Source organism: Dendrobates tinctorius, unplaced genomic scaffold, assembly GCF_039654945.1.
Source record: "Dendrobates tinctorius isolate UK_male_01 unplaced genomic scaffold, ASM3965494v1 ptg000120l, whole genome shotgun sequence".
Taxonomy (NCBI): Eukaryota; Metazoa; Chordata; class Amphibia; order Anura; family Dendrobatidae; genus Dendrobates; species Dendrobates tinctorius.
In genome coordinates this window covers 34,935,269-34,947,500 of record NW_027361788.1, presented here as the reverse complement: position 1 = coordinate 34,947,500, position 12,232 = coordinate 34,935,269, and the positions used below count along the sequence as shown (strand labels likewise).

The window sequence follows — 12,232 nt, the reverse complement described above, 5'->3', positions numbered from 1 at the left end:
GGTGCCGTCACTGTGTACATACATTACATTACTGATCCTGTACTGATCCTGAGTTACATCCTGTATGGTACTCCAGAGCTGCACTCACTATTCTGCTGGTGCAGTCACTGTGTACATACATTATATTACTGATCCTGTACTGATCCTGAGTTACATCCTGTATGGTACTCCAGAGCTGCACTCACTATTCTGCTGGTGCAGTCACTGTGTACATACATTACATTACTGATCCTGTACTGATCCTGAGTTACATCCTGTATGGTACTCCAGAGCTGCACTCTCTATTCTGCTGGTGCAGTCACTGTGTACATACATTACATTACTGATCCTGTACTGATCCTGAGTTACATCCTGTATCATACTCCAGAGCTGCACTCACTATTCTGCTGGTGCAGTCACTCTGTACATACATTACATTACTGATCCTTTACTGATCCTGAGTTACACACTGTATTACACTACAGAGCTGCACTCACTATTCTGCTGGTGCCGTCACTGTGTACATACATTACATTACTGATCCTGTACTGATCCTGAGTTACATCCTGTATGGTACTCCAGAGCTGCACTCACTATTCTGCTGGTGCCGTCGCTGTGTACATACATTACATTACTGATCCTGTACTGATCCTGAGTTACATCCTGTATGGTACTCCAGAGCTGCACTCACTATTCTGCTGGTGCAGTCACTATGTACATACATTACATTACTGATCCTGTACTGATCCTGAGTTACATCCTGTATGGTACTCCAGAGCTGCACTCAATATTCTGCTGGTGCAGTCACTGTGTACATACATTACATTACTGATCCTGTACTGATCCTGAGTTTCATCCTGTATTATACTCCAGAGCTGCACTCACTATTCTGCTGGTGCAATCACTGTATACATCCATTACATTACTGATCCTGTACTGTTCCTGAGTTACATCCTGTATTATACTCCAGAGCTGCACTCACTATTCTGCTGGTGCAATCACTGTATAGCATACATTACGTTACTGATCCTGAGTTACATCCTGTGTTATACTCCAGAGCTGCACTCACTATTCTGCTGGTGGAGTCACTGTGAACATACATTTCATTACTTATCCTCTACTGATCCTGAGTTACATCCTGTATTATACTCCGGAGCTGCACTCACTATTCTGTTGGTGCAGTCACTGTGTACATACATTACATTACTGATCCTGTACTGATCCTGAGTTACATCCTGTATCATACTCCAGAGCTGCACTCACTATTCTGCTGGTGCAGTCACTCTGTACATACATTACATTACTGATCCTTTACTGATCCTGAGTTACACACTGTATTACACTACAGAGCTGCACTCACTATTCTGCTGGTGCCGTCACTGTGTACATACATTACATTACTGATCCTGTACTGATCCTGAGTTACATCCTGTATGGTACTCCAGAGCTGCACTCACTATTCTGCTGGTGCAGTCACTGTGTACATACATTATATTACTGATCCTGTACTGATCCTGAGTTACATCCTGTATGGTACTCCAGAGCTGCACTCACTATTCTGCTGGTGCAGTCACTGTGTACATACATTACATTACTGATCCTGTACTGATCCTGAGTTACATCCTGTATGGTACTCCAGAGCTGCACTCTCTATTCTGCTGGTGCAGTCACTGTGTACATACATTACATTACTGATCCTGTACTGATCCTGAGTTACATCCTGTATCATACTCCAGAGCTGCACTCACTATTCTGCTGGTGCAGTCACTCTGTACATACATTACATTACTGATCCTTTACTGATCCTGAGTTACACACTGTATTACACTACAGAGCTGCACTCACTATTCTGCTGGTGCCGTCACTGTGTACATACATTACATTACTGATCCTGTACTGATCCTGAGTTACATCCTGTATGGTACTCCAGAGCTGCACTCACTATTCTGCTGGTGCCGTCGCTGTGTACATACATTACATTACTGATCCTGTACTGATCCTGAGTTACATCCTGTATGGTACTCCAGAGCTGCACTCACTATTCTGCTGGTGCAGTCACTATGTACATACATTACATTACTGATCCTGAGTTACATCCTGTATGGTACTCCAGAGCTGCACTCAATATTCTGCTGGTGCAGTCACTGTGTACATACATTACATTACTGATCCTGTACTGATCCTGAGTTACATCCTGTATTATACTCCAGAGCTGCACTCACTATTCTGCTGGTGCAGTCACTGTGTACATACATTTCATTACTTATCCTGTACTGATCTTCAGTTACATCCTGTATTAAACTCCAGAACTGCACTCACTATTCTGCTGGTGCAGTCACTGTGTACATGCATTTCATTACTTATCCTGTACTGATCCTGAGTTACATCCTGTATGGTACTCCAGAGCTGCACTCACTATTCTGCTGGTGCAGTCACTGTGTACATACATTACATTACTGATCCTGTACTGATCCTGAGTTACATCCTGTATGGTACTCCAGAGCTGCACTCTCTATTCTGCTGGTGCAGTCACTGTGTACATACATTACATTACTGATCCTGTACTGATCCTGAGTTACATCCTGTATCATACTCCAGAGCTGCACTCACTATTCTGCTGGTGCAGTCACTCTGTACATACATTACATTACTGATCCTTTACTGATCCTGAGTTACACACTGTATTACACTACAGAGCTGCACTCACTATTCTGCTGGTGCCGTCGCTGTGTACATACATTACATTACTGATCCTGTACTGATCCTGAGTTACATCCTGTATGGTACTCCAGAGCTGCACTCACTATTCTGCTGGTGCCGTCGCTGTGTACATACATTACATTACTGATCCTGTACTGATCCTGAGTTACATCCTGTATGGTACTCCAGAGCTGCACTCACTATTCTGCTGGTGCAGTCACTATGTACATACATTACATTACTGATCCTGTACTGATCCTGATTTACATCCTGTATGGTACTCCAGAGCTGCACTCACTATTCTGCTGGTGCAGTCACTGTGTACATACATTACATTACTGATCCTGTACTGATCCTGAGTTACATCCTGTATTATACTCCAGAGCTGCACTCACTATTCTGCTGGTGCAGTCACTGTGTACATACATTTCATTACTTATCCTGTACTGATCTTCAGTTACATCCTGTATTATACTCCAGAACTGCACTCACTATTCTGCTGGTGCAGTCACTGTGTACATACATTTCATTACTTATCCTGTACTGATCCTGAGTTACATCCTGTATTGTACTCCAGAGCTGCACTCACTATTCTGCTGGTGCAGTCACTGTGTACATGCATTTCATTACTTATCCTGTACTGATCCTGAGTTACATACTGTATTACACTCCAGAGCTGCACTCACTATTCTGCTGGTGCAGTCACTGTGTACATACATTACTGATCCTGAGTTACATCCTGTGTTATACTCCAGAGCTGCACTCACTATTCTGCTGGTGCGATCACTGTATAGCATACATTATGTTATTGATCCTGAGTTACATCCTGTGTTATAATCCAGAGCTGCACTCACTATTCTGCTGGTGCAGTCACTGTGTACATACATTTCATTACTTATCCTCTACTGATCCTGAGTTACATCCTGTATTATACTCCAGAGCTGCACTCACTATTCTGTTGGTGCAGTCACTGTGTACATACATTACATTACATTACTGATCCTGTACTGATCCTGAGTTACCTCCTGTATTATACTCCAGATCTGCACTCACTTTTCTGCTGGTGCAGTCACTGTGTTCATACATTACATTACTGATCCTGTACTGATCCTGAGTTAAATCCTGCATTATACTCCAGAGCTGCCCTCACTATTCTGCTGCTGCAGTCACTGTGTGCATACATTACATTACTGATCCTGTACTGATCCTGAGTTAAATCCTGCATTATACTCCAGAGCTGCACTCACTATTCTGCTGGTGCAGTCACTGTGTACATACATTACATTACTGATCCTGTACGGATCCTGAGCTACATCGTATATTATACCCCAGAGCTGCACTCACTATTCTGCTAGTGGAGTCACTGTGTACATACAGTACATTACATTACTTATCCTCTACTGATCCTGAGTTACATCCTGTATTATACTCCAGAGCTGCACTCACTATTCTGCTGGTCTAGTCACTGTGTACATACATTTCATTACTGATCCTGAGTTACATCATGTATTATACCCCAGAGCTGCACTCACTATTCTGCTGGTGGAGTCACTGTGTACATACATTACATTGCTAATGCTGTACTGATCCTGAGTTACCTCCTGTAGATCTTTCATTATAAAAATGAAAACCTCCTGTATTATACCCCAGAGCTGCACTCATTATTCTGCTGGTGGAGTCACTGTGTACATACATTACATTACTAATCCTGTACTGATCCTGAGTTACCTCCTGTTTTATACCCCAGAGCTGCACCCACTATTCTGCTGGTGGAGTCACTGTGTACATACATTGCATTACATTACTTATCCTCTACTGATCCTGAGTTACATCCTGTATTATACTCCAGAGCTGCACTCACTATTCTGCTGGTGCAGTCACTGTGTACATACATTACATTACTGATCCTGAGTTACATCCTGAATTATACTCCAGAGCTGCACTCACTATTCTGCTGGTGCAGTCACTGTGTACATACATTACTTTACTGATCCTGAGTTACATCATGTATTATACCCCAGAGCTGCACTCACTATTCTGCTGGTGGAGTCACTGTGTACATACATTACATTACTAATCCTGTACTGATCCTGAGTTACATCCTGTATTATACTCCAGAGCTGCACTCACTATTCTGCTGGTGGAGTCACTGTGTACATACATTACATTACTAATCCTGTACTGATCCTGAGTTACCTCCTGTAGATCTTTTATTATAAAAATGAAAACCTCCTGTATTATACCCCAGAGCTGCACTCACTATTCTGCTGGTGCAGTCACTGTGTACATACATTACATTACTGATCCTGTACTGATCCCTGAGTTACATCCTGTATTATACCCCAGAGCTGCACTCACTATTCTGCTGGTGCAGTCACTGTGTACATACATTACATTACTGATCCTGTACTGATCCCTGAGTTACATCCTGTATTATACCCCAGAGCTGCACTCATTATTCTGCTGGTGCAGTCACTGTGTACATACATTGCATGTTATCTTCAGTTACAGTCTAGATTTACAGCCTTATAGGAGCTGAGATAATCTATTACTGGTTTGTATGATGATAACAGGTTCACTGTTATCAATAACAAATAGCAGAACTGTGAATGCAGCTTTGAAGTGTATTATAGGATGTAATTGGTTAATCCCCAATAAGTGAAGTCCTTGACTTGTCCTCTATTCTCATGTGCTGAGCTTGGTATTGTGTGAGGATCAGTTTAGCCCCCATTCTGCGGGCTGCCGCTCATCCGTCAGTGGTCCCAGGTTCTGTACAGCGATGCCTCCCTCACTGCTGCTGCTCCAGGTGTCTCTGAGGTTGGATCTGCCCACATTATCGTCTTCATCCAGTATACAGCCATTGCCATATTGTACGGTGCGACAGACATGAGCATATGGCTGCTTGGATGGGTCCAGTCCTCCAGCTCTGGGTATGACATGCTGCCCTTTAACCCTTTTTGCCAAGATAGTGTAGTGTAGCACAGCCCATGTACAGCCCCCACCCTCTCCAGGGGTTGCAATGCCTCCTCAGCTCTCGGCTCAGGCTGTCATTGCATCTCTGCTTTTGCGGCTGCATCTGCTCTGTCTGCAGAGAGGGGTGATCCCTGGTCCTGTAACATGCCTGGCACCATCTCACCCTAATGTAAGGATCAGCAGTAGGGAGGGGGGCAGAGAGCGGCTGACGGCTCCCCTCATGGGGGCGGCAGTGTTGTGATTTTGTGCATTTCCCAGCAAACTTACAGTCACCATCTCCTCCTCCTCTTCTTCTCTGTTTATAGGCTTGCACCTGACAAGAGCGGGGTCATCCTAGACATCAGCACCCTGAAAATGAATGAGCTGGAGACAGAGGTCCCTCCGCTGCCTCCAAGATACAGATTCAGGGACCTTCTGCTCGGGGACCAGACCTTCCAGAATGATGACAGGTAAGGTTGGAAAACTGTGTGATGAGAGCTGACTGTAGCGGCTGTCCATAGTGCTGAACCTCTCAGAACTGGGAGTTCAAAGTGTAACTTTGTTCAGGTTGTCCATGGCGCCGAGCCTCTACTGCACCTCCTAGAAGGCTGACCGGTGACAGAGGGTCTTGTGTATAACTATATGTAAGCTATCCATGGTGCTGAACCTCTACTGCACCTCCTAGAAGGCTGACCGGTAAGAGGGGGTCTTGTGTATAACTTTATGTGAGCTATCCATGGCTCCGAACCTCTACTGCACCTCATAGAAGGCTGACCGGTAAGAGGGGGTCTTGTATGTAAATATATGTGAGCTATCCATGGTGCCGCACATCTACTGCAACTCCTAGAAGGGTGACCGGTAAGAGGGGGTCTTGTATGTAACTCTATGTGAGCTATCCAAGGTGCCGAACCTCTACTGCAGCTCTTAGAAGGCTGACCGGTAAGAAGTGGTCTTGTATGTAATTATATGGCAGTTATCCATGGTGCCGAACGTCTACTGCACCTCCTAGAAGGGTGACTGGTAAGAGGGGGTCTTGTATGTGACTATATTGGAGTTGCCCTCTGCTCCTCCTGGAAAGGGTTGACGAGTAAAACTGTGTCCATATAGGACTATATTGGAGATATCCATAGTGCGAATCCTCTACTGCACCACCTATAAGGGGTGACTGATAAGAGGGGGTCTTGTATGTATATAACCTTCCACAAGAGGGTGATTGGTAAAAGGTGTTCTCTGTGTAAATGTTTAGGTTGTCCATGGTGCCGCACATCTACTGGACCTACTAGAAAGGTGACCGGTAAGAGGGGGTCTTATATGTGACTATATGGGAACTATCCATGGTGCTGATTGCCTGCTCCACCTCCCAGTAGGGGGTGACCGGTATGAGGGGGTCATATATGTGACTATATTGCAGCTATCCATGGTGCTGATCTACTACAGATCCCAAAAGAGGGTGATTAGGTAGGGGGGTCTTGTATGTGATTATATTAGAGTTGCCTATGGTGTTAATCCTTTTCTGCACCTCCTATGAGAGGTGCCAAGTTTGAAAGTATTCTTTATGGGACTATATTGGAGATATCCACAGTGCTGATCATATCCTAGAAGGAGTGACCGATAAGAAGCGGTCTTGTATGTGACTATATTATAGTTGTCCATGGTGCTGATCCTCTCCTACACTTCTCAAAAATGGTTGAAAAGTAAAAAGGGGTCTTCTATGTGACTACATTGGAATTATCCATGGTGCTGATCATCTGCTGCACCTCTTAGAAAGGGGTGACAAGTTAGATAGTGTCCTGTAGGTGACGATTTTGGAATTTTCAATCTCCTGCTGCACCTCCTAGAAGGGATAATCGGTAAGATGGGGTTTTGTACGGGACTTTATTATAGTTGTCCGAGGTGCTGATCCTCTACTGTGTCTCCCAATAGGCGGTGACCAGTAAGAGGGGGTTTGTTGGTTTGGTGGAGGTTGAGCACCATGGACGGCTCCTTCAGCCCTGCATACAGCAGTCTTGCACACATCCTCATTATTGATTATCTTGGGACTTCGCTAGCTCACCAGTTTCTCCCTTGTCCTATTAGGATGACCTCGCTGTAGTCAGGACTTAAAGGAGTATTCACATCTCCCAGATCCTATCCCAATATGTAGTAGGTGTAGTAATAATAACAATATTAGCAAATGCCTTCAACTAGAAATGTAGTATAGTTCTTCTGATTCGCTTTGTCGCATCATTACAACGCTAGGGGAAAAAGTGTGGTCTTGACCCTATTTTTTTTTTAGCAATCAATGAGAGTAATGGATCACCAATCATTTGTCTCTGTGAAGATATTTTTTAACATGAACGATCCCTTTAAGAAAGAGCAATCGTAGGTGTCTAGATAGAAGCATTGATGAGTCTGAAAATTCCCTTGTCTTTCTGCCGCATGTTTTCTTGTGAGACTCGAGGTCACAGCAGAATACTGTGTCTGTGGCGTCTGGTACAATGGAGTCAATTCTCCAGACAGTAACATAGAAGACGATTGGACTCCGCGCCACTGTAACTATCAATTAGAGGGTAAATGAATAGTACAGCTCTCTGGTGAGGAGCTGCGTATAATGCTCATGGTGTGTCTGGATCTGAATCCACCAAGGACCGGGATCAATACCGTTCTCATATGTAAGTGTTTATTAGACTCCGCCACCCCTCAAACACCCGGGGCCCAATAATAAAACTTATCTGATCAGTAATTTACTTATTAGAGCAGCAGTTATAAAGCTTCAGAGCTGTTCTTCCTCTTGGAACCATAGAAAACCATTATGGATATTTTTCCCATAGTAATATCTTATTATCCTACTGAAATTACTATGGAAGGAAAAGCAGTCCGACATATAGGGTGGTTATGTGGGCTCCTGGTGTCCAGCTTTCTTGCTGTTTCCATTGGAGGGCCACATGCTATGTGACCAACCGTTCTGATAAAAATTGTCGATCACAGAAATTCTGCGTCATGATGCTGGGTGGGTCAGTGAGTTGGCAGATGGGTGAGAATAGGTGGATGAATGGGAACATGGCTGAACAGATTGAACTGGTGATCAAATTAGTTGCTGTCTTGTCAAAAAGATGGATGGATAGATGGAAAGGCTGGTGGGTTAGTGGATTGATTTATCGGTTGTGGAATAGGCTGGTTGGTACATGGGTATGTAACTAGGTTGGTTGGCAGGATAGATGGGTCAGTGAGTAGATGAGTGGGAGAATCGGTGGTGTGAAAAGCTTGGAGTAAAATGATGGTGAAAGGTTTGGTAGATTGATGGCTGAATAGGTTGATAGTAGATGGGTGAATACTTTAGTAATAGGTTGTTTGGTAGTTGAGTGAATAAGTTGGTAGATATGTGGATGAAGAGGTAGATTAAATTGGTGAATAGACTGGCAGTGGACAAATAGGTTGGTTAGTAGAAGGTGAATAATAAGGTTTGTTTTTAGAAGGTGAGTAATACGTTTGGGTAAATTGATGGATTAATAGGTTGATGGCTAGATCAGTGAATGTTCATAGTAGATAGATGGGTGAATAAGTTAGTTGGTTGGTGGGTGAATAGGTTGATTGGTAGATGTGGGTTAATAGGTAAATGGGTAGATGAATAGACTGGCAGTGGGTGAATTGGTTGGCTAGTAGAAGGTGGATGGTAAGGTTGCTGGGTAGATGGGTGAATGTGTTGTAAGAAGGTGAACAGGTTGGTAGATGTGTGGTTGAATAGGTGAATGGGTAGATGATTTGGTTGGTTAGTAGAAGGTGAATAGGTTGGTAGAAGGTGTATGATGAGGTTGTAGGTAGGTTGATGGATCAATACGTTCATAGGTAGGACAGTGAATAAGTTAGTTGTTAGACAGGAGGGAGAATAGTTATATAGTAAATAGATGACTGAATAGGTTAATAGTAGAAAGAGATTGATAAGGTTGGTGAGGGAATAGTTTGGTAGGTGGGTGAATAAATTACATGGTAGATGCGTGCGTAAGTAAATGGGCAGGTGAATAGATAGGCAGTGGGTGAATCGATTGGATAGTAGAAAGTGGATGATAAGATTGGTGGGTCAGTGGGTGAATAGGTTGGTTGGTAGTAGGTGGGTGATTAGTTTGGGTAGGCAGATTGATGAATAGATTGGTCAATGAATAAGTTAGCTGCTAGACTATAGTAGACTATGTTGATAGTAGATGAATGACTAGGTTAGTAGTTGGTTGGTAGAAGGTGGTTGATGAGGTTGGTGGGTGAAGAGATTGTTCCGTAGGTGGATGAATAAATTAGATGGTAGATGTGTGGATGAATAAGTAAATGGGTAGGTGAATGGACTAGCAGTGGGAGAGTTGGTTAGTAGAAGGTGGATGATAATGTTGGTGGGTAAATAAGTTAGTAGAGGGAGGGTTATGGGGTTGTTAGTAGATTGATGTATAAGTTGGTAGATGACTGGGTAGACAGATTGGTGGGTATGAGGATGGACTGAGAGGCTTGTGGGTTAATATATTGGTGGGTAGTTGGCTAATTAGGTACAGTGGATGGTTGAGAGTGGACAGTTAGTAGATAGCTCTGTGGGTTAGTGGTCAGTCTGGTGGGTGGTTATACTTTGAGATGTAAGTAGAGCAGAGAAGATGTCACCCAATACTTCTTGCTTTCTCGGCTGGAGACGTCTCATACTCCGATTTCAGCAGAGCTTCTAGTAAATACAATATCTTGCAGTTTTTTTTTTCTTTGCCTGAAGCCTCCTGGGACGTCCACAGTTTTTGAATAAACACTTAGAAGTTCTTATGTCTTATGGTGATGAGTCCGGAGAAGTCTCTGGAGACACTTTCCATGGTTCTACACAGAGTGCGATTACAATTACTGAGATCCACCGCGATCAAGCATCCAATTATCCGGATGGCGGAGCCTCAGATCCCCTGCCTGTAACAGGAATGTGTCTAATGAGTGCTTTACGTCTCCCTCCTCTAATGTGCGTCTTCCTACACCACTGTTCATTACAGCCCTGTTCATCCTGATCCTCCTGATTCATAAATATAATTGAAGAACTGCAAGGACACATAAAGGTGCATCAGACATTTGCCAAATAAACTAAAGCAGAGTGTCAGGGTCCAGGTACATTATGCATCACTGCATAATTGGGTAATTACCCCTATGGGGGCTGTAATGGAATGCGGCACCGGTCGTGATCGTGATTTTATGGGAACAGTGATTATACTGGGGACTTGTGACAGATAAATGTGCTATAAAGCCATTAAGTTCCTATTAGTATTGCTGCTCCCTCTATCATTTCTCGCGCTTGTAATTGATTATTATGGTACAGCGTGATATGGCATTATTTTTAACCTTCAGGTAGTAATAGTAGTGATGTTTGCACAGGCGACATTAGCAGCAGGCACTATGACCACAGAGTAAACACTGAGATGTGGCCATTATCTCTGCAGACAGGTGTTTGATATCCATCCCGATATTCTCAGATGATTACATGACAACCAAAACCTAGAGGGCAAAGCCATGAAAGAGCGCTTGATTACGGATGTGTTATTACAGTCAGCTGATCAGGCTTGTTCCCATGACTCCACAGTGGCAAAGAAACTTAAAGGAATACTACAGGCCAAACTTGTACAATGCATTACAGCTATTACTGGAACCGAGGGGGAGGTTCATAACAAAGTGATTTTCCTCTGTTAGCGCCACCCCCTCGCATCCTGCACTAGGTGTATCAGTGGGGTGGCCCATCCATTTTAAAGATTCTTAAAAGAAATGACTAAACTGAAGCATGACCCCTGTCCGTGTGCCTTTATAAAATATAGATTCATGAGATAAACTAAGTACACCTCTTTGAATTGCATGGTTTAATGTATCTGGACATTAAAAAACAATCTGGCAAATAGAAGGACTTAAAATCATTAAATATAACTTCAAATAAAGAACAACACAAATGACACTGTAACATTATTTCTTTAGGAAAACCTAGGTCATAATGCCTAAGCAGCGTCTTCAAAATGAAGTACACCCCATGAATCAATAGCTTATAGAACCACCTTAAGAAGCAATAACAGGAAATAATCATTTTCTGTTTGTCTTTATCGGTCTCTCGCATCGTTCTTGAGGAATTTTGGTTGGCTCTTCTTACCACGCTGCTTAAGTTCCTTGATGATTGTTGTGGGCCCTCGTTTCGGCACCAATCTCTTAAGGTCCTGCAGCAGCTTTTCTATTGGGTTGAAGTCTGGACTTGGCTATTGCACAATCTGGATTAATTTCTTTTCCAGCCATTCCCATGTAGACTTGTGTTTTTGCTTGGCATCCTTGTCCTGTTACATGACACAGTTACTGTCACATTTGACTCCAGAGGAGTTCATGGTTAACTCAATGACTGCAAAAGTGCCCAGGTCCTGTGGTTCCAAAAGAAGCCCAAATCATCCCCCTCCGTGCTGGACAGTTGGGATGAGGTGTTTGTGCTGATTATGCTGTCATGAACTTCAACGTTTAAGATGCTATCATAGCCCTTTCGACTTTGAGCTTTAGCACTTGTTTTGGTTTTTTTATCAAATTCTCTGAGAATTGTACAGTCTAGTCTTGAGGTAAATTTGCTGGTTAGTTCACCTCTGGGAAGATTGTC

General features: G+C 43.3%; 1 protein-coding gene across 6 annotated transcripts in view; it reads left to right on the top strand.

Annotated features, from left to right (window-relative positions):
* Positions 1 to 12,232, top strand: part of KCNT1 (potassium sodium-activated channel subfamily T member 1) — a 275,208-nt gene that overhangs the window by 72,921 nt on the left and 190,055 nt on the right. For 4 of the 6 annotated variants that reach the window (XM_073541141.1, XM_073541139.1, XM_073541140.1 and 1 more), the window contains exon 2: positions 5,958 to 6,101. In XM_073541141.1, the coding sequence (XP_073397242.1) occupies positions 5,958 to 6,101 (144 nt within the window). Of the gene's footprint in view, positions 1 to 5,443; positions 5,610 to 5,716; positions 5,822 to 5,957; positions 6,102 to 12,232 lie in introns of those variants that run through there. The other 2 variants (XM_073541144.1, XM_073541146.1) reach the window with 2 other exon arrangements.